General features: G+C 44.5%; 1 protein-coding gene across 2 annotated transcripts in view; it reads left to right on the forward strand.

The window, feature by feature from the left end:
- LOC106565583 (SLIT-ROBO Rho GTPase-activating protein 3) overlaps nucleotides 1-24,033 on the forward strand; it is a 123,589-nt gene that overhangs the window by 54,071 nt on the left and 45,485 nt on the right. For both annotated transcript variants that reach the window (XM_014132865.3, XM_014132866.3), the window contains exons 4-6: nucleotides 9,166-9,228; nucleotides 17,925-18,110; nucleotides 21,631-21,759. In XM_014132865.3, the coding sequence (XP_013988340.1) occupies nucleotides 9,166-9,228; nucleotides 17,925-18,110; nucleotides 21,631-21,759 (378 nt within the window). The remainder of the gene's footprint in view (nucleotides 1-9,165; nucleotides 9,229-17,924; nucleotides 18,111-21,630; nucleotides 21,760-24,033) is intronic.

The following is a 24,033-nucleotide window of genomic DNA, read 5'->3' on the forward strand; positions in this document are numbered from 1 at the left end:
CCATGGGCCCCTGCTGGTGTGAGCAGCGTCTGGCCCTGTGTCAGCACATAGCAGAGATGACTGAGGTCTAACCCAAACACCAGACCCCTGTTTACACCTGGCAGGCTTTCCTAGAGGTGAGACCCAACCCGCGTTGCCAGCCTCCATTCACACACTAGTGTGTGTGTGTGTGGTGTGTGTGTGTGTGTGTGTGTGTGTGTGTGTGTCAGCAGGAATGTGAATGGGGGAAACAAGCAACACATGCTTTAGGGAGCACCAGTCAGGGCTGAAAACAGAACAACACAGCCTCCTGTTAGTCAGTAAAGTTCCCTCAAGTAGCTTTTCCTCTGGCTGGTAATATGAATGGAGCTACACGTCCTTGCTGGCAGGCCTCGCGGTGACAATGGATAACATGTCAAAGAAATATGCTGCCTAGCTTTGTAGCTGTCAAGTAAATGAATGGAGGAGAGAGCTGAATAGGCTACAAGTCGATCAAGCAGCCCCGATGATGAAAGAAAGACCCGGTGTTGCCCAAGATTTCTGATATCCAGATAGTCATAAATGAATACTCCATAAATAGGCCCATGAGTTTTTCCTGACCATGTGTCATCTTTATGTCATCTAACCTTTGACCTGACCACGGAAAAACTCTGGGCCTTTTCTAGACCGGATCTGTTCTGGGAAAAATACACAGGTCTTTGTTGTAGTATTTCTCTCTTCAGTTAGGTGTTCTCTGTTGGAGGTTTAGTAGCCTCTGAGTCTGGTTGATTTTGTCAGCCAATCAAATCTGCTCTACAGTCAGAGGTTCCATATCTAGAAAGTGAAGTGAGACATTTCTAATCAATGCAAAATGGAATAAAAATGACGTAATTAAAAGTTCGCTAAATGAGAAGGTGTGGGCTACAACGAACAACCAACACGAAGGCTGTTGTTCTGAATCATGGTGTTATATGTTCACAAGGATGGGGAGTGAAGCATATTGTAGCCTCAATTAGCTAGTTAGCTAGCTGGCTAACTTGGCTAGCTAGCTGGCTAACTCAGCTGGCTAACTCAGCTGGCTAACTTAGCTATCTTCTCTACATCGATTTGATGCAGTCAAGACAGGCACTGTCATGGGATGATAAGAGAACCAGCATCTAACGTTACAAATTTGTCTGACTAGCTAGCGCAAGCCATCGTGGCTACTTTTTAGTCTCGCTCTCCTTCTCACAAACATATATACACCGGCCCCTCCTCCGCACGCTGCTGTAGAAGCAGCAGAACAGTCTGCAAAAAAAACCACGTTATTTCGACTATACGGATATCCCAAAACAGTGGCAAACCGCTGCTAAATTGTTGCCGCCGCTGCAAAAAATATGATGTAATTGAAAAAATATATATATTTCTGCTGACATACTTTTATAGTCGTTGATTCAATGATTGAAAGTCTATGGGAACATCTAGCATGTCCCCCCGCTGCACTTGTCACCACTGCTGAAAAATATGCTACACTGTGATTGTCTAGGTCGGTGCTTCCCAACCAGGGGTACTTGGACCCTTGGGGATACTTGGCCTATCCACAAGGGGTTCTTGAGAAGACTTATGAGACCCTAGACCTACTGGTAAAATGGGGGTGCTTCAGGGGTACTCTGGCAGAGCAAAATTCAGTTGGTGGTACAGTAACAGAAAATAGTTGGGAACCACTGGTCTAGGTTGCCTGTCTGGTATGGTAATGTCTGGTTTCTCACATCCGTGGGAACATTATCAAGGTCTCACAATCTGTTTAACAAAGAAGTAATTGACGATTTTACAGGTAATTAGGTAAAATTGTAAGGTAGTTATTGGTGTTTAAAGTACCTATGTCAAGCCATGGCTCAGTCGAGAACTGCAAGATCCCCGGGGGGTGCACAGTTCAAAATTTGGTCAAGAAAAATAGAACAAACAATTCAATCAGGCTGTGTTCATTTTTTTCTCTATTTTTAGAGAGATAAGAGAGAATTTCATGAATGTATTATTTTTGTCTCGACAGCCAGAGCAGTTTTAGGCCAGCGCTATCTGACTTGACACATCCATATTCTTACTTGTCCACTCTCTGCTCTGCTCCCTCAGTGCCTCTGCAGTACATTCTCTCTCTGCACTATGTCTGACATCAGAGCCACCCATGCATACAAATGCCATTCACCAGCTGCCAGGAGGCTTTCACATATTTCTCACAAAATAAGCTTCCCACTTATCATGTTCAGGCCAAGGAACTTTCATATCTGATTTAACATAACATATTTCCTGTCCTCCTTGGGAGTTTTGATGATGAAGGTAAAATAAAATAACAATTTGCCTAGCTCTCTCTCTCTCTCTCTCTCTCTCTCTTGCTCTCTTGCGCTCTCTCACTCTCGCTCTCTCGCTCTCACTCTCACTCTCTCGCTCTCTCTCACTCTCTCGCTCTCTCTCTCACTCTCTCTCTCTCTCTCTCTCTCTCACTCTCTCTGGCTCGCTATCTTTGCTCAGTATAGTTTAAAGGGCGGACCACAGAGGGACGCACAAACATTGTCCAATCAAAGAAAGCTCAGAAAATTCCATCTCAGCTGGCGCCTCCTCCTGTTGCTATGAGCCCCTCCCTACATGATTGATTGCACATTCCAATTTTGACTCATCAGTCTGCGTATGTTAGGGCTTGGTTTTGATGGTTATAACTTCAACCTGGTTGGCATAACCCATACAAAAATAGATGATGTGCAGTCAATTATGAAAAGGGTGTGTGTCTGCCTTCAGGCAAGCTTACTTGCATCTACCTGTATCTCTCTCTCTCTCTGTGTTTGTGTGTGCATGTGTGTGTGCGTGCGTGTGTGCGTGTGTGTGTGCTCACATGTTTAGAGATTAGCCCTGGTGCTTGGCTCTGTGCTGTAGAGTCAGAGTGTAGCAGTGCTGCTGGCTCTATCGATCCCACAGTTTTACCCTCCATATGATTTATGTCCAGGGAGGGAAACCATAGCAGGCAGAACCATAACTCCTAGCAGACATGGAGACATAGGGACCATATATTAGATTTAGTATACCTAGAGCTAGGGCCTGGAACAGTATGGAGTCTTAGACAGCGGAGGCTATGGGTACACTGTGGAAGTGTGAAATGTCCTTTATGTGTGTGTGGGTAGTATTAAAGATACTGTTAACAATGAGTTAGAGTTTGAGATTAAATACTCAAGGTATGTGCTCTAGAATTTTTTTTTCCTGAAAAGGTTAGTCAGAGTCGTACTTCTGTGAAGTAATTAAAGGTGTTATATCCTTTGTGCCTACTTGATTTTCTGTAAAAACAGTAATGTGTGATGTGGGTGGATTCACATGCCCCTGTAGCCTCAGTCTAAGAACAGTTTGTTTTCTGTGGCATGTACCGCCATGCTAGCAATTACTTTCTCTCACTGAGCTCCCACAATACCAGGTGTGTTCCCCACACTCGTCATCACTAGATAGGTTGTGTGGGATGGGTGTAAGTGCTGCAGTATATTTGTCCTCTATAAAATACATTACTTATAGTCCTCCTCCATCTTGAAGGCTGATAGGAAACTGAATGTCACTGACAAGTCAAGCTTCCATCATTTACAGCTTATTTTTCAAGGCTCCTTTTGAAAAACAACACTACATGACATGACAAAATGACAATCTGGATATTAGTTGACAACAGGAAAAAGATGAAACGGCTGATTGTGCCTTTTCTCAGCTTGAGTCATTACTGATGTTATCTACTTAATAAATCAAACCAAATTGTATTAGTCACATGCGCCGAATACAACAGGTGTGAAATGATGGCGCCAGAGAGGAAGGCGCCAGCAATACCTTACAGTGAAATGCTTATTTACGAGACCCTAACCAACAATGCAGTTGAAACAAATATGGATAAGAATAAGAAATAAAAGTAACAAGTAATTAAAGCGCTGCAGTTAAATAACAATAGCGAGACTATATACAGGGGGGTACCAGTACAGAGTCAATGTGCGGGGGCACCGGTTAGTTGAGGTAATATGTACATGTAGGTAGAGTTATTAAAGTGACTATGCATAGATGATAACAACAAAGAGTAGCAGCGGTTTAAAAGAGGGGGAGGGGGGGGGGGGCAATGCAAATAGTCTGGGTAGCCATTTAATTAGATGTTCAGGAGTCTTAAGGCTTGGGGGTAGAAGCTGTTTAGAAACCTCTTTGACCTAGAATTGGCGCTCCGGTCCTGCTTGCCGTGCGGTAGCAGAGAACAGTCTATGACTAGAGTGGCTGGAGTCTTTGCCAATTTCTAGGGCCTTCCTCTGACACCACCGGGTATAGAGGTCCTAGATGGCAGGAAGCTTGGCCCCAGTGATGTCCTGAGCCATTCGCACTACCTCTGTAGTGACTTGCGGTTGGAGGCCGAGCAGTTGCCATACCAGGCAGTGATGCAACCAGTCAGGATGCTCTCAATGGTGCAGCTGTAGAACCTTTTGAGAATCTGAGGACCCATGCCAAATCTTTTCAGTCTCCTGAGGGGGAATAGGTTTGCTTGGACCATGTTAGTTTGTTGGTGATGTGGAAGCTCTCAACCTGCTCCACTGCAGCCCCGTCGATGAGAATGGGGACGTGCTCGGTCCTCTTTTTCCTGTAGTCCACAATCATCTCCTTTGTCCTGGTCACATTGAGGGAGAGGTTGTTGTCCTGGCACCACACGGCCAAGTTTCTGACCTCCTCCCTATAGGCTCTCGTCATTGTCGGTGATCAGGCCTACCACTGTTGTGTCATCGGGCAAACTTAATGATGGTGTTGGAGTCGTGCCTGGCCGTGCAGTCATGAGTGAACAGGGAGTACAGGAGGGGACTGAGCATGCACCCGAGGGGCCCCTGTGTTGAGGATCAGTGTAGCGGATGTGTTGTTACCTACCCGTACCACCTTGGGGCGGCCCGTCAGGAAGTCCAGGATCCAGTTGCAGAGGGAGGTGTTTAGTCCAAGGGTCCTTAGCTTATTGATGAGCTTTGAGGGCACTGTGGTGTTGAACGCTGTGCTGTAGTCAATGAATGGCATCCTCACATAGGTGTTCCTTTTGTCCAGGTGGGAAAGGGGAGTGTGGGGTGCAATAGAGATTGCATCTTCTGTGGATCTGTTGGGGCGGTATGCAAATTGAGAGTGGGTCTAGGGTTTCTGGGATAATGGTGTTAATGTGAGCCATCACCAGCCTTTCAAAGCACTTCATGGCTACAGACGTGAGTGCTACGGATCAGTAGTCATTTAGGCAGGTTACCTTAGTGTTCTTGGGCACAGGGACTATGGTGGTCTGCTTGAAACATGTTGGTATTCTCAGACAGGGAGAGGTTGAACATGTCAGTGAAGACACTTGCCCGTTGGTCTGCGCATGCTCGGAGTACACATGCTGGTAATCCGTCTGGCCCTGCGGCCTTGTGAGTGTTGACCTGTTTAAAGGTCTTACTCACATCGACTGCGGAACAGCTGGTGCTCTCATGCATGTTTCAGTGTTATTTGCCTCGAAGCGAGCATAGAAGTAGTTTAGTTCATCTGGTATGCTCGTGTCACTGGGCAGCTCTCGGCTGTGCTTCCCTTTGTAGTCTGTAATGGTTTGCAAGCCCTGCCACATCCGACGAGCATCAGAGCCGGTGTAGTACGATTCGATCTTAGTCCAGTATTGATGCTTTGCCTGTTTAATGGTTCGTCAGATAGCATAGCGGCATTTTTTATAAGCTTCCGGGTTAGAGTCCCGCTCCTTGAAAGCGGCAGCTCTAGCCTTTAGCTCAGTGCGGATGTTGCCTGTAATCCATGGCTTCTGGTTGGGGTATGTACGTACGGTCACTGTAGGGACGACGTCATCGATGCACTTATTGATGAAGCCAATGAGTGATGTGGTGTAGTCCTCAATGCCATCGGCGGAATCCCGGAAAATGTTCCAGTCTGTGCCAGCAAAACAGTCCTGTAGCTTAGCATCTGCTTCATCTGACCAGTTTTTTTATTGATCTCGTCACTGGTGCTTCCTGCTTTAATTTTTGCTTGTAAGCAGGATTCAGGAGGATAGAATTATGGTCAGATTTGCCAAATGGAGGGCGAGAGAGAGCTTTGTATGCGTCTCTGTGTGTGGAGTATAGGTGGTCCAGAGTTCTTTTCCCTCTGATTGCACATTTAACATGCTGATAGAAATTTGGTGAAACGGATTTAAGATTCCCTGCATTAACATCCCCGGCTTCTAGGAGCGCCGCCTCTCGGTGAGCGTTTTCTTATGTCGGAATACAGCTCATTCAATGCTGTCTTAGTGCCAGCCTCAGTCTGTGGTGGTATGTAAACAGCTACGAACAATACAGATGAAAACTCTCTAGCCTACCTCAGGCGAACAATAGCTTGAGACTTCCTTAGATATCGTGTACCAGCTGTTATTTGCAAAAATACATAGTCCGCCGCCCCTTGTCTTACCAGACGCCTCTGTTCTATCCTGCCAGTACAGCGTATAACCAACCAGCTGAATGTTGATAGTGTCGTCGTTCAGCCACGACTCCGTGAAGCATAAGATATTATAGTTTTGAATGTCCCGTTGGTAGTTTAATCTTCCGCGTAGGTCATCGATTTTATTCTCCAAAGATTGCACGTTTGCTAGCAGAATGGAAGGAAGTGGGGGTTTATTTGAACGCCTATGAATTCTCAGAAGGCAGCCCGCCCTCTGGCCCCTTTTTCTCTCCCTCTTCACGCAATTCATGGGGATCTGGCCCTGTTCCCGAGAAAGCAGGATATCATTCGTGTCGGGCTCGTCAGACTCGTTAAAGGGGGAAAAAAAGGATTCTGCCAGTCCGTGGTGAGTAGGAGACGGTAATGGAAACATTATGTACAGAATAAGTAAAAACAATTGTTACAAACAACACAAATAAACAAACAAAAAAACACAATCGGTTGGGAACACGTAGAAGGTCAGCCTTCCTCTCTGGCACCATTTTACAAAGACATCTATTAACTACATGATTGTGTTTCACCACATCATATAGGCTAGTAATGTGGTAACACTATAAATGCTGATGTTGATTGTTCAGCCGTTTTGAGAGGGTGTTGTCTCAATCCATTCGGTGCGGATCAGAGGTGGCAGGTTAGAAGGAGAGGGATGTGACATTTACCCACCAAGCACCACAACTAAACAGCAGCTTTAACAGTCAGCAGTGCATCATCTGTAGCTAAACATAGCCCACGTGTAATAATCACAGGAAACGGCAGTGCGGGGTGGAATATAAAACCACACATACTCCAGCCCTCTTCAGACATAGAGGGAGAGAGGCCAGATGGGAAGTCCATTCACTAGTCTATGGGTTGATTGTGTTCCACTGGCTGGTCTGGCAGGCAGTCTCTCTTTTAGAGTAATGTATGTTTCTGTCCATCCATCACATGTACAGTGCCTTCGGAAAGTATTCAGACCCCTTGACTTTTTCCACATTTTGTTACGTTACAGCTTTATTCTAAAATGTATTAAATATTTTTTTCTACACACAATACCCCATAATGACAAATCAAAAACATGTTTTTATAAATTTTTGCTAATTTATTAAAAACTGAAATATTACATTTAACATAAGCATTCAGATACTTTACTCAGTACTATGTTGAAGCACCTTTGGCAGCGATTACAGCCTCGAGTCTTTTTGGGTATGATGCTACAAGCTTGGCATACCTGCATTTGGGGAGTTTCTCCCATTCTTCTCTGCAGTTCCTTTCATGCTTTGTCAGGTTGGATGGGGAGCATTGCTGCACAGCTATTTTCAGGTCTCTCCAGAGATATTTGATCGGGTTCAAGTCCAGGCTCTTGCTGGGCCACTCAAGGACATTGAGAGACTTGTCCCGAAGTCACTCCTGCATTGTCTTGGCTGTGTGCTTAGGGTTGTTGTCCTGTTGGTAGGTGAACCTTCGCCCTAGTCGGAGGTCCTGAGTGCTCTGGAGCAGTTTTTTAAATCAAGGATCTCTCTGTACTTTGCTCCCTTCATCTTTGCCTCGATCCTGACTAGTCTCCCAGTCCCTGCCGCTGAAAAACATCCCCAGAGCATTCTGCCACCACCATGCTTCACCATAGGGATGATGCCAGGTTTCCTCCGTGACGCTTGACATTCAGGTCAAAGAGTTCAATCTTGGTTTCATCAGACCAGAGAATCTTGTTTATCATTGTCTGAGAGTCTTTAGGTGCCTTCTGGCAAACACCAAGTGGGCTGTCATGTGCTTTTTACTGAGGAGTGGTTTTCGTCTGGCCACTCTACCTTAAAGGCCCTGATTGGTGGAGTGCTGCAGAGATGGTTATCCTTCTGGAAGGTTCTCCCATCTCCACAGAGGAACTCTAGAGCTCTATCAGAGTGACCATCGGGTTCTTGCTCACCTCCTTGACCAAGGCCCTTCTCCCCCAATTGCTCAGTTTAGCCGGGCTGGCCAGCTCTAGGAAGAGACTTTGTGGTTCCAAACTAATCAATTTAAGAATGACGGAGACCACTGTGTTCTTGGGGACCTTCAATGCTGCAGAAATATTTTGGGTAACCTTCCCCACATCTGTGCCTGTCTCAGAGCTTTACGGACAATTCCTTCGACCTCATGGCTTGGATTTTGCTTTGGCATGCCATGTCAACTGTAGGACCTTATGTAAACAGGTCTGTGCCTTTCCAAATCATGTCCAATCAATTGAATTTACCACCGGTGGGCTCCAATCAAGTTGTAGAAACATCTCAAGGATAATCAATGGAAACAGGATGCACCTGAGGTCCATTTTGAGTCTCATAGCGAAGGGTCTGAATACTTATGTAAATAAGGTATTTCTTTTTTGATATATATATACATTTGCTAAAATTTCTAAAACCTGTTTTCGCTTTGTCATTATGGGGTATTGTGTGTAGATTGCTGAGTTTTTAAAAAACATTTATTTAATCCATTTTAGAATAAGGCTGTCATGTAACAAAATGTGGAAAAAGTCAAGGGGTCTGAACATTTTCAGAAGGCTCTGTATGTTTATGCTGTTGGCCACTGTACTTACTGTATGTGCACTTTCTTAAACTGCTGTTATGATTTAAACCAATCCAGACAGTGTCTCATCACCACCAACACACTGAAAAACATTGCCTGTCAGTTTGTTGTTCCATGATATTCATCACTATTTTGCCTATTTGTTGATGCACTGTATCCACCTGGATTGATTGATGTGCATTGGCCCTAACTGCTTTCCAACCCATTGTTTTTCAGAGCAAGGACATTGGGATTCAGATGCACGAGGAGCTGGTAAAAGTGACAAACGAACTCTACACTGTGAGTACAACAAAACCCATCTTCTTTTCCCCTGTCAGAATCGATTCCTTCTCTCCTCTTGTTGCATCCCTTCATCCAGACACAACCAGTATCAAGGCCTCTACTGAGAAGGAGGAGGAGGTGGGTGATTGTTATGGTGATGGAATGAAACGTTGCATTTCTCTCCAAGTGGGCCAGTTGCAGGATGCAGCTCAAATCACTTCCACATTGCAATATTGTTCTGGTGCCAGTGGCTGTGCCCACAGTAACAGGAATGCAAAACACCCCTCGCTCAACCATCGGGTCTACTGTATCTATGTGTCTGTCAGGGCTGCTCTCTATGCCTTATTAACTCCTCTGTCAACTTTCCTTTGTGACCAGGGAGAAATCAAGGGCACACTGTGACACTCTGCTTATGCCCCCCTGTCGTGTTGTGAAGCTCCTACTAAAGGAGACACTGTGCCTATGACTGGAGAAGCTCCAGGCAACTTCAGCTGTCCTCTTGCTCCCCCAAGGAGAGCAGACTTCGATGACTTATTCATCTGATGTCATGAGTGACAGGCTATCAAAGGACAGGGCTGGCACAGATTCCATCTCTCTCTCTGATTGGGCCATCTGTCCACCATGACACAGTAAAAAGGGCTTATAGAGAGTTAGAATAGAGGTTATAACTCCTTTTAAAGAGGAAGAGAAAGATCATTAACCACGATCAGGGCCAAAGGAACAAAGACAGACCTCTTTATACCATTTACCAAGTGAAGCCTTAACCAAAATATAGGACTGCATAATAATGATATATGATGTTTTTTTAAATGTTTTATACCAAGTCACTTAGTATCTGTCTAAATGTGGTATGTTACATTTAACATACTCATGCATTCTCTCCACTGCAGACTATATTTTATTGACTGAATCAAATCTCCACATCCAATCACTGCCTCTAGTCTACACTAACTGACCCACTCTCACCCTGCACATTTCCTAACCCCCCCCCCCCGTACACATTAAAGGCAAGGATATGAGAGCTCACGGCTCCATCAGCAGCACCTCTATCTTCCCTCGAGTCTGCCAGGCTTTCCCAACCAGGTTTATGAATGAGACAGAGATTGTTTTTCCTCTTAAGCGGCTGGTGCCCTAAACCCTACCCTGTGCAGGGTACAGCCCAGGGGGCTCGCTCCAGCAGCAGTGTGCATTTCAAGGTCACAGCCAGAGGAGTCCAAATGCATCAGGGTGCAGACAAGAAAACAGATAATTATTCTGCTGCTCTCCCTGCTCTTCAACAGCTAGGGCCAGCCATGGCTTGGTTAAACATGTAGGCTGCTATCAGATTGAATGGCCATGATCATGTTTTATGATTGTCCCTCTTCTTCAAGCCCCATTTGACTCCTGTGGTGCCCCATTTAATTTTTGCCCCATCTCAAACATCTAACTAATCAGAATCTGAAACCCACAGCAGTGACATTTTCTCGAAAGACTGATGATAATGATGATTGTGGTTTTTGATGTCGTTATATTTATTCATTGTATAAAATGTTAGTTAAAAAACATGGGAACAGTTGAAGCTTTTAGCTCATTGGTAATCAGATGACAGATTTTATGACTGCAAAGAACAATGCATTTTGCCAGAGGTAGGATTGCAGAAATCCCTTGTGAATCCCTTGAAAATCAAATCAAATGAAATGTTATTGGTCACACACACATGGTTAGCAGGTGTTATTGCGAGTGTAGCAAAAATGCTTATGCTTCTAGATCTGACATTGCAGCAGTATCTAACAGGTAATATCTACCAATTCCACAACAAAACCTAATATCTAACAAATTCCACAACTAAACCTAATACTCACAATCTTTTAAAGAAATCTCATAAGAATATATAAGTATAATATATACGGATGAGCAGTGACAGAGCGGCTAAGATGCAATAGATAGTAAAGAATAGATAGTGAAGGATACTGAAGTGTCTATACATATGAAATTAGTAATGCGAGATATGTAAACATTCTTAAAGTGGCATTATTAAAGTGACTAGTGTTCCATTTATTAAAGTGGCCAATGATATCAAGTCTGTAGGTAGCTTGATATCTCTGTGCTAGTAGTGTCTGTTTAACATTCTGATGGCCTTGAGATAGAAGCTGTTTTTCAATCTCTCTGTCCCAGCTTTGATGCACCTGTACTGACCTCGCCTTCTGGATGGAAGCAGGGTGAACAGGCAGTGGCTCGGGTGGTTATTGTCCTTGATGATCTTTTTTGCCTTCCTGTAACATTGGGTGTTGTAGGTGTCCTGGAGGGCAGGTAGTTTGCCCCCAGTGATGTGTTGTGCAGACCGCACCACCCTCTGGAGAGCCCTGCGGTTGTGGGCGGTGCAGTTGCCGTACAAGGCGGTGATACAGCCCGACAGGATGCTCTCAACTGTGCACCTGTAAAAGTTAGTCAGGGTTTTCAGTAACAAGCAACATTTTTTCAGCCTCCTGACATTGAAGAGGCGCTGTTGCGCCTTCTTCACCACACTGTCTGTGTGCCTGGACCATTTCAGTTTGTCGGTGATATGTACACCGAGGAACTTAAAACTTTCCACCTTCTCCACTGCTTTCCCATCAATGGGAATGGGGGGGTGCTCCCTTTGCTGTTTGCTGAAGTCTACGATCATCTCTTTTGTTTTGCTGACATTGAGTGAGAGGTTATTTTCCTGACACCACACTCCGAGGGCCCTCACCTCCTCCTCCCTGTAGGCTGTCTCGTCGTTGTTGGTAATCAATGATGATTGAGTTGGAGGCGTACCTTCACCACCTGGGGGCGGCCCGTCAGAAAGTCCAGGACCCAGTTGCACAGGGCGGGGTCGAGCCCAAGGGTCTCAAGCTTATTGATGAGTTTGGAGGGTACTATGGTGTTGAATGCTGAGCTGTAGTCAATGAACAGCATTCTTACATAGGTATTCCTCTTGTCCAGATGGGATAGGGCAGTGTGCAGTGTGATGGCGATTGCATCGTCTGTGGACCTATTTGGGCGGTAAGCAAATTGGAGTGGGTCTAGGGTGACAGGTAGGGTGGAGGTGATATGATCCTTGACTAGCCGCTCAAAGCACTTCATGATGAAAGAAGTGAGTGCTATGGGGCAATAGTTATTTAGTTCACTTAGCTTTCTTGGGAAAAAGAACAATGGTGGCCTTCTTGAAGCATGTGGAGACAGCAGACTGGGATAGGGATTGATTGAATATGTCACATTCACTAACACAGAGTCTAGAGATTTAAGAGTGTTTGGCTAAAGCCATTGTTCAAACATTATTTTAAGTATCTGCTGCTGGTGCTACTGAGACAGCTATTGATTTGAGGGCGTGAGGCTTGATGCCTATGGCTTGAATTATATGTAGTGAATCTGAAATGAGAAATGAGAGCAAGAAACAGCAATTTATTCATTGGATCACAGAGTCAATTATTCACCTGGCAGCTCTGATCCATTTAAACAACATATATATATTTGTAAAGTTTTTTGAATTAACCAGACAGTACAGGAGCAAAAAGTCCTGCTGCAGTTTTCTTGGTTAATTTGTTATTAAACTCTGCCACACTAGAGGCTGTTTGTTTAATGAATGCAGCATTACGCCGCCCTGGTAGTAAGTTTGTTACAATGCATTATGGAAATGATGGAGATGTTCTGCTCTCTGTTTCCACCCTTGGTCTGAGATGGGCAGTACAGTCTGATACAGACCGTCCCGGTGCGGTGACTTACAACAGGTCTGGTTTTTCCATCTCTCCAGTTTCATTGACTGCTCCTCTGACTGTCATGGTAATTGTGTTAGTCATAATGGCCATGTTTACTCTGACAGGTCTCTTGAGATAACACGTTCATATTTTTCCAATTGACAAACTATAGGAAACCAATTTGGTTTTAATACACAGGCTTATAGAACACAGAATCAAATATCAGAGTGGCATATAATTAAATGTAACCTTTATTTAACTAGGCAAGTCAGTTAAGAATAAATTCTTATTTACAATGACAGCCTACCCCGGCCAAACCCGAACGACGCTGGGCCAATTGTGCGCTGCCTTATGGGACTCCCAATCATGGCTGGATGTGATGCAGCCTGGATTCGAACCAGGGACTGCAGTGATGCCTCTTGCAATGCTGCAACCACGGGTCACTTTAAGTGGAAGTCACGTCTGTCTGTATTTCCACAATGAAATATGTTAATTTTAGCTTTCATCAGTGCAGAAACAGAACAGCCTCAGGCTATTGTTTGAGTGGAGACAGTAACCATATACACACACCTCCCGGAAGGTAGACCCTGCCTCACCTCAATGTTCCTGCAAATTACATTCTGTCTTGAGCTGCTGGTCTTTTAGTTGTGCTGCTCGAAGTTGCCTGGAAACCCTGTTTTCTTTTCACGCTGTTGGAGAAATGGGTTGCCAGCCTAGGGAGATGCACACTGCTAGCCCCACACTGCTGTTTCCCCAAACACTGAAGTGACTTCTTTCTACTGTGTACTCTGTCATATACCAGAATAGACAAGAGTTTGTTTTTGCTTTGCGTTTTTTCTTTGAAGTGTTTGCCTTTCAGATCTTTGTCAGTTTTTTTTTTTTTACTCTCCTAAGAATTGTAGCGCCTTGTGCAGTGGAGCTCTGTTGATGAAAGCATTGACTGTCTGGATGATAAAAATAAGCTGTTCTTCTGACTAAGAAACCTTACCATCATACAGTAGCAGTCAACTGGAAATAGTAGAGATTCTGTCTGTGTGTGAGTTGACATAAACCCAACCCATTAACCCTGTGATGTTCTTATAACCTTCTTTTTCCAGATTAAAGGGAGTCATACCATCCGGTCAGATGATACTATACAAAGTGAGCATTAACTACAGGAAGAGAACAAGCTAGCGTTGATGTTAGGCTCTCTGTCTGTCTAACATCTAGTTATAGCACTATATCTCGCTCACTGCCGAGTTACACACATAGGAGGCGTTTTAAGACGCTGCACACATCTGTGCTGTACTTTACAAGGCTGCTGAATGAGCTGCTAAGACCTCCTGAGGCCAGACCACATAACTGTGGGCCTAACCCTCAGACAGACAGAGCGACAGACAGCAGACTGGGTCTAACCCAGACAGACAGACAGACAGACAGACAGACAGACAGACAGACAGACAGACAGACAGACAGACAGACAGACAGACAGACAGACAGACAGACAGACAGACAGACAGACAGACAGACAGGAGTGGATCTAATCCTCAGACAGACAGACAGCACAGAACAGTGAGAGAGCTGCATTACATGCTTGACACCTTACAGATGACGCTGCAGTGGATAGTAGCCGTCTTACGGGCTCCTGACCAAGTCTGCTATGTTGTGATTTTTTACGCTATAATTTCCTTTGACTGGAAACAGCTTCTGGACATCAGAACAGCCATTACTAACCTTGATTTGGATGAAAATATCTACTTCAACGAGTCAGCGGCTCTGGACGTTCTACTTACTCCGGACCAGGCCCTAATCCCCGGGACTCGGAAGAGGAGGCAGTTGAGAAAGAGAAGCAGGCGAGTCAGCATCCTGACGAGACTATGTCGACGAGCAAATAGACAACCACTGCACTCAGTTCTATTGGCGAACATGCAGTCACTGGAGAACAAACTGGATGAGCTCTGTTCGAGACTATCCTATTAACGGGACCTGGAAAACTGCAATATTCAATGTTTCTCAGAGTCGTGGCTGAACGAGGGCATGGATAATATACATCTCGCAGGTTTTTCTATGTATAACCAAGACTGGATGGCAGACTCGGGTAAGATGAAGGGAGGAGGGGTGTATCTCTTTGTTTACAAAAGCTGGGGCGCAACTCGAATGTTAAGGAAGTCTCGAGTTACCTCATGTTAAGCTGCATACCATACTATTTACCAAGAGTTTTCATCTATATTTTTTGTAGCTGTCTATTTACCGTCACAACCCGATGAAGGCACCAAGACCACACTCAATTAGTTGTATAGGGCCATAAACAAACAAGAAAATGTTGTACCTAATTTTTACCAGCATATCACCTGTGCAACTAGAGGCGACAAAATTTAAATCACGTGTTCAAGGCCCCCTCTCTCCCTCCCTTTGACAAATCAGACCATAACTCTATCCTTCTGCTTTCTGCTTACAAGCAAAAACTCAAACAGGAAGTACCAGTGCTGCGCTCAATACGGAAGTGGTCCGATAAAGCGGATACTAAGCTACAGGACTGTTTTGCGAGCACAGACTGGAATATGTCCCGGGATTCATATGATAACATTGAGGAGTGTACCACATCAGTCACCGGCTTCATTAATAATTGCATTGATGATGTTGTCCCCACAATGACCATACGTACATACCCCAACCAGAAGCCATAAACTACAGGCAACATCTGCAGTGATCTATAGGCTAGAGCTGCTGATTTCAAGGAGTGGGACAGTAATCCGGACGCTTATAATAAATCCCGCTATGACCTCCAACTAGCCATCAAACAGGCAAAGCGTCAATACAGGACTAAGATCGAATCCTACTATGTTGGTTCTGACACTTGACGGATGTGGCAGGGCTTGCTAACTATCATGGATTAAAAAAGGTAAACCCAGCCACGAGCTGCCCAGCAACGCAAGCTCACCAGACCATCTAAATGCCTTCTGTGCTCGCTTCGAAGCAAGCAACACTGAACCATGCATGAGAACACCAGCTGTTCCAGACGACTGTGTGATTTTGCTCTTCATAGCCAATGTGAGAAATACCTTTAAACAGGTTAACATTCACAAGGCCGCGAGGCCAGACGGAATACCAGGATGCAGAATACCAAGTACTCAGAGCATGTGCTGACCAGCTGGCAAGTGTTTTCACTGATATTTTCAACCTATCCCTGAACGGTCTGTAATACCAACATGTTTCAAGCAAACCACCATAGTCCCCATGCCCAAGAATGACTATCGCCCCATAGCACTCACATCTGTAGCCATGAAATGCTTTTAAAGGCTGGTCATGGCTCACATCAACACCATCATCCCAGACACCCTGGACCCACTCCGATTCGCATATCGCCCCAACAGATCCACAGATGATACCCACCTGGACAAAAGGAATACCTATATAAGAATGCTGTTTACTGACTACAGCTCAGCATTCAACACCATAGTCCAAGCTCATCACCAATCTCAGGACCCTGGGACCGAACGCCTCCCTCTGCAATTGGATCCTGGACTTCCTGACGGGCCGCCTCCAGACAGTGAGGGTAGGCAACAACACATCCGCCACCATCAACGGGTCAAGAGCTTCAAGTTCCTCGGTGTCCACATCATTAAGGAATTAACATGGTCCACACACACCCACACAGTTGTGAAGAGGCACCATTGCCAGCACAATAATTTAGCTAGGACTGTCTGAGAGTGGTCTGAGAGCGGGACCTAATTCGTTTAGCCTAATGGGAGGGATATGTAACCTGAAAACTAGCTCTTATTGGCAGAGGTTTGAAACTCTTTTTGTTATTGGTCAATTAACTTATACCGCCTGGTGATGTCGCTAGGCCAGCCAAAACTCCACCTATGCAAAACTAGCTGAAATTTCAGGTAGTTTTTTCAAACAGCTCTTACACTAAAATTGTATTATCATCATTTTCACAATTTCACAGTATTATCCCGTCCTGTATTATTCTAAAACATGTAAAATCAAATTTTTAAGTGCACTGCCCTTTTAACAAACAGATTTAAGATTAGTCTAAGTATTCAATTAGACAAGTTGTATTACCAGTGTTTTTGGTGGAAAGGGCTATACTGTACATCCCATCCATTACAGTTATTTATTTTGATTTGTGACAGAGGGAATATTGAGTGTCTGACTACAGAGAGATCACAGTAGGGAGGGGAAAGGCAGAGAGCACAATGGTGTCATTATGCCACACAAATGGCATGAAATGAACAACCATTAGGTGATGAACAGTTTATCCTGATTTACAAACCCAGATCCAGGAGGAGAAGGGGGGTGGAGAGGGGGTGTAGATGTGTCAAGTCTGGCCCAGATGAGATGAGCTATATTACCACACTCAGCCCACCATTGAAAACATCAACTGACTGTGTGTGTGTGTGTGTGTGTGTGTGTGTGTGTGTGTGTGTGTGTGTGTGTGTGTGTGTGTGTGTGTGTGTGTGTGTGTGTGTGTGTGTGTGTGTGTGTGTGTGCGCGCCCGCGCGTATGCTCACTGAGCTTAGGCCAACAAAGGAGCAAATAACAGTTTCCGTATGTGTAAAAGTTGAAGAGAGTATATCATGCAGTTTATCATCAAGTCGTTGGATCTCTGGATGCAGACTGGTCTGTGGATGTGAGATAAAGGAGCTGTGATGTCCTGTGCTTTGCCTGGCCCTGTTATGCATATTCATGGCCAGCTGTGGTCCTGATAAGAATACTGATGTGATCCTGTTACCCGTCCTTGTCGCTGGGTGAGCACCTGCCACCATGGATGAAACACAAGCCCCTCACCCAGTATTTTATGAAACAGACCCCGTCTCACTGCAAGTCATTATTTCAAAGGGAAAGGGTTCAAATGACGTAATATGTTTTTTTTTGGTTAGGGAACAGATTGTAATGAAACTTTTCAAACTAGCTGTCACCTCAGATCACCCATTTGCTTGCTCTGTCTGCTGTTGTGAAGTCTTCTATGAATCCTATGTCCAGTTATTGTCGCAACTTCCTCATCCTTCCTCTGTGCTGCTCCTGCTCTTCCAGGTGATGAAGACCTACCACATGTACCACACGGAGAGTATCAGCGCCGAGAGCAAGCTGAAGGATGCTGAGAAGCAGGAGGAGAAGCAGTTCAGTAAGTCTGGAGACCTCAATGTCAACCTGCTGCGCCACGAGGACCGGCCCCAGAGACGCAGCTCCGTCAGGAAGATAGAGAAGATGAAGGAGAAGGTGAGGCTGACACCAAGGCTTGTAAAGCTGTCCCCGACAAAAAAAAAGTTGTCTGTTCTTTCGACCAATCGATTGGTCGAAATTTTAAAATGTTTATTTTTCTATTTATAGACACACCCTATGTTTGTATAAAATCAACTATATGTAGGCTACTGAGCTTGTCTGATGCTTTAAGCACTGCGATTAAAAATGAAGACACACAAAGGGAGCCAGAGATCAATATACTGTAGCCTAACCAGAAGGGAAAAAAACTGTTCTCGACCTCCTCCTGCTGCCCGCTGCTGCTGGCCTTTGCAGATTCTGCTTTTAAGCTCCTGAAGTTGTCGGTAATAGGTTACACCAGCGGTCGGCAACCTTTTCCATTTGGAGTGCCAAGTTATCGTAACATTCCTACTGATCTGCGTGCCAGTTATGATTTTCATATGCACATTTTCGTGGAACAGTTTAATTTCATTTATAATAAGGTCTTCATATCGCAAATCAAATTGTATTGGTCACATACACATATTTAGCAGATTTTATTGCGGGTGTAGCGAAATACTTGTGTTCCTAGCTCCAACAGTGCAGTAGTATCTAACAAAGTATCTAACAATTCACAACAATACACACAAAATCAATGTTGTTGTTTATCAAACCTCTATCTAAATGAAAATTATACAAATCTAAAAGTAACTTCTGTTGCCATTGCCAATATGTAAAAATAGCCTATATAAAGCCAACAAATAATAATATTACAGCCCGCAGGTAGAAAATATCCTGATTAAAAATAAATATCCTATAAATCACATTGGCTACGCATGGCCTGTCTGCAAGGAACTTGAAACGTTGTATCAACTATTAACTTCATCAGCCCAAAGCTCATACTAGCAAACTTGCAACATTCTATAAAATATTCTTGGCCCTCAGAGCTTCCAGAGTTAGTGAGCTCCGGACAGACAGATACAGCTGTAGGCTATTTGCGCAACGGATAAGAAGTGATCAGGTAGGCCTATTTTATGAAGTTTCCACCCGACCAGATTTTTCCCCATCCTTTCATGCTGAGTGGTTATCGAAAGGGAGAAAGCTGGAAAGATATTTCGAATAGGCTACGTTCAGGAAATATTGTCATTCTCAGTGGATGTAACAACAGACGTACTGTTTGAGGCGAAGAAAGAACGACTCTGAGAAACTCCACTGTGATGGTGAGTTAAGACAATCAGAAATAGTATCAGATCCCCAAATGGGCACATTTATAGGTCTACATTATAGGCCTAGTTCTATGCGTAATCAAGTGTGTGTTCTAACTCAAGATTGACAGGCGTGATCTAAACAAAAGACAATGAATAAATTGACTACACGTAAATGGAAATACATTTGACCAAAACGTTTTTCTCACAAGTGTAGCCTAGGTTATGCGCTCTGCAAATAACGTGTCCACTCCTACAATGACAACAGTAAGACTGTAATAATAATACGGTATATTGAATGCATTAACAGAAATTACTGTAAGCAAACAAATGTAGATTAGAAATGATGGGAATTAACAGTAAATGTACTTCTGGTGATACTGGTGTGCCATCCCTGCAGCCTCCGCAATGGATTAGTCCACTCAGACAGGCGTGAAGCAGACAGGTGTCTCATGTGCCATGATTGTTGTTATATATATTTGCCACTGCTCGACTAAACAATCGACCAGTCGACTAAATGGGGTCAGCCCTAAAGGCTTGATGACCATAGTGTCTCCAACAGCTAGTGCTGTTGCCTGGGACTGCTGCTAATACTGTACATTGTCAGCCTAGTCACTTCTGTAAGTGGTATTTAGTTCGGCAGCTAGAATCATGATGGGCTCATTTTAGCTGGCTAAGGCCAGAGGGACCCTCTCAGTACTATGTGAATGAAGAGGATAATAAGGCTGTGTGAGAGTGGGTGCGGGTCCATTGTGTAAGCCCACGAGAGAGGGAGAGAGCGAGAGAGAGAATTGCCGTAGCATGGGTCTACACACACAGACAAATGGTGACTTCCAGGTCAGTGATCCAACTGTACAGTCTCTCTAGCTCATCCATGCCCATGACTCTAATTCATGTTAATTCTGCTTATTACCACACGTACTACTGCAGACTAAGACACTGTACTTCAAGCATGCATATTTCATTGTGGATTTTCAGGGGGAATTTCTTCATTAAAATGCATCCATTATCAGTGCAGCTCAGGGAATCAAATGTCTGACAGCTTTCCTCCCTCCTCGGGCTACCGTCTCCAGAGATGCTGGCAGGAGAACTGTACCATCCCCACAGACTATTTATAACTTGCTGTAGTTATGAACATACTTTCTCTCTGCGCTGTGACCTGATTTTGCAGGCTACAATGGCATTCTCGTTCAGAATCCTAGCTACCTGCAAACAGAGTTGAAGAGGGAGAGGAGACAATCAAGCCATAATCCCTATTTCCCTGATGTACTGTTGTAATTTGCATGATAATGGACATGTGAAATTGGAGTTGGTGAACCATGTATATTTGAAGTGCAAGTGTATGTATTTGAAGGACATGCTATCCAATAATCTCCAGGCTGGAAGAGGTTATAAGGAGTGCTTTCAAACACAGACACGCAGACACACGTCAATGTGTTGTTGTTTAATTGGCTCTCTTTAATCCTGATTTGTGAGCCAAGTCTCAATGATTCTGTGTCACTGCGTTCCATTTGAGTCAATTGTTTTTGTCAATACCATTATGTATTGTCTGCTAACATCCATTATTGATGCTATGTGAACAACAGATGACTACGTATTCTTTTTGATGAAAAATGTAATATTTTCCAGCTGGATGCCACGAGCAGATGCAGCATGTCTAGTTAACCATAGCAACAAAGACTGTGTACCATTTAGAGCTACAGTACCAGTCAAAAGTTTGGACACATCTACTCATTACAGGGTTATTCTTTATTTTTACTATTTTCTACATTGTAGAATAATAGTGAAGACATCAAAACTATGAAATAACACATATGGAATCATGTAGTAACCAAAAAAGTGTTAAACAAATCAAAATATATTTTATATTTGAGATTCTTCAAAGTAGCCACCCTTTGCCTTTATGCACAATTAGAGAATACTAGAGTGAATGTTTGTTTGAGTCTGTTTTTGTTAGCAAGCACACTGCACCAAAACAGTATTTTATATGGCTGTTTCATTGTTCACATCTGGGCTGTACATTTTGTTGTGCTGAATTTAATTGTGACTCTGACTGTGAATGGCCAACCTGGGTGGAACAGTTATGATGCTGTTATTATGTACAGGAAGCTTGTCAAGAGCCTCTCTCTCTTATAGTGGATCCCTCTGACCTTTTTCCTGCCAACACTAAGCCAGGCCATCAGGCCGCACAGAAATTCTCCTATGTTATTGTGCAAATACCATTTAGCAAACTCAACGTTGCTTAATTTCATTAACACCCCCCCCCCCCCCCCCTCTGTTTCTGTTTTCTCTCTCTCTTTCTCTCTCTCTCGTTCTCTTTCAATCTCTCTCTCTTTCTTCTCTCCGTTCCCCAGAGACAAGCCAAGTACTCAGAGAACAAGCTGAAGTGCACTAAAGCCCGCAACGACTATTTGTTGAACCTGGCAGCAACGAATGCCGTTGTGGCGAAATACTACATTCACGATGTCTCTGATATGATTGATGTAAGTATGCGATAGGCACACAGGCTTCATTGTATCTCTCAGCTGGGATTGTCTAATGTTGGTCTAATGTTGGTTGCTACACTAGATATTCTCACCATCTGTTTTAGTGTTCGCAGCCCATTTGCTGTATTGCTACAAGCTGCTCTGTTGGTTTGACTGAAAGTGTTTACCTCCATTTTGTGTCTCTTAAGTTAATCGCGAACAAAACAGTTTGGTTCTGAGCCAGTCGGTAGTACTGTTGTTATGTCTAACTGAATGGCGTTGCCAGATATACATTACAATCCTACTGTATGTTACCACCAAACAGGCATTGTTAGGATTCTTCTGGAATATAAATGATGACATCCTGTCATGGGAATGGATCAGTGTTGACAGTCAGAATGCCTTTCTGCTGGTCTTCTCTTCCCCCTGTTCTCCTCTCCTGCCTCTGCCATGCCCTCATCTATCTGTGAGTGCTGTGAGGGCTGAGGCTCCTTTAGGGAGCTGTGCTGGGAGATGTGGAGCGTGTATCTGCCTGTCACTGTCACACACCCCACTCTCCCAGGGAGCCAGGCAAAACACACTGATGGTGAAACATGACCCTTGGTGACACAGACACATGCACACACTCACACGCGTACAGAAACTCCTCTGGACCAATGTGCTTCCTACTTCTACAGGGCAGAGGTGGAGAGGAACCACAGCCACAGGAAAAGTGGATTGACAGGGTCATGAAGGGAGAATCTCATCAGAATCTATTTAAAACCAAACACTTTCCTCTCTTACTTCATTCCTCAAATCTGCAGCACCCCCAGGGTTTCCACCCTCTTCTGTTGGTCCGTATCTAATAAATAATGTGTTCAGTTAAACAGTATGCCACTTCCCCTTCAAAGTATTTTTGGATTTTGGATTAGAGAAATAGAGAGTTACATAACAGAAAAGACCATACCTAGGTGAACCACCATCATAATTCAAAATGCAAAGCCAACACACCCCAGCAGCAAGCCTGCCTGGGAAGTCCGTGATTACAGTTGGTGAACGAGTTTGCTTTGTAGACCACTAATGGCTACAGGAATGAAACCCTAGCCAGGGTCTGGGTGCAGGCTCTGTGCATACAGGCAGCAGTGTGGCCAGTGTGGTTGGCAGGGATCATTCAGCCCCAGGTTACCTGGTAGTTCTTGCAGGGATCATTCAGCCTCAGGTTACCTGGTGGTTCTGGTGACTCCACCAGATGTGCCCCCTAGCCCCTCCCTCCCTGTCTACTGTGTATGTGTGTGTGTGTGGGGGGATTACTGTGGTATTGGCCTAGGCATGCCTGGCCAGCTCTAAAACTCTCCACAGGTCAGGGAGTTGGATACAGAGATCCTGCATATTTACAGAATGCATATGATGTGATTGAACTTAGAGGCTTGAGGCTGGCTAGACTTTAAACAGTTCTAAACATCAACTGTGTGAAGTGTAAAGGAGCTGGCCTGGAGCTCTAGGTTACACAGGGTTCTGCCAGACAGAGACCTCTGATTGGTGGCTGTGTCTCTATGCTGGGTCACTTTGTTGGAGCTGCTTCCTGTGTCTGGCAAGCGAAAGGGAACATGTCATCCCAAATCCTGCCGTCCTGCAGGGAAAGGGATTGTGAGCATGACTCGCTGTGCTGGGTCGTGCCGCCACAAGCTGGGCAGAGGATAAGGGCCTGTTTGTCATGCCACACAGAAACAGTCATTAGCAGCCAGACATCAAAACATACATCCACACTGCAAGAAGTCAGCCCTGTCTTTTAGAATACTTGGAAATAGAATGCAGATGTCTTTTGCATGCAAAAAAACAATGTCATCAGTTTTACAGTATCATTATTCTGCATGTCAGCACTCCTGCTACAGTATACTTATGATAGAAGGGCCCTGGTGAAATCAAGGCATGAATCTCATTACGGCCTGCCAGTGTGTTTGTTATGGGATGTGGCTGTTGAAATACAACTCTGTACCATAAAGAGCTCTGTGCTGCCGTATCCTTCCTGATTGTACACTGACCCTGTTACAAAATATCCGCTGCTATGGGGATTTATCGTTGGAGCCGAGTGCAACTTCCTGTGCGTCTATTAAAGAGCGTTTAGAGAATCACAAAGCAGTCTGACTCAGGCCCCTCCAGCCTCTTAGCAACCCACTCACCGCTCTGCTCTGCTCTGCTTGGCTGCAGTAATTAGGTTAGTTTATGCAGCTCCATGGTTGAGCTAATTATCCTAGGTGTCCTACTGTGCTTGCTCTTCTAATTCGGTGTATTCTATTATTCTATTTAGGCCTG

The sequence above is a fragment of the Salmo salar genome, chromosome 12 (genome assembly GCF_965601325.2).
Source record: "Salmo salar chromosome 12, fSalSal1, whole genome shotgun sequence".
Lineage (NCBI taxonomy): Eukaryota > Metazoa > Chordata > Actinopteri > Salmoniformes > Salmonidae > Salmo > Salmo salar.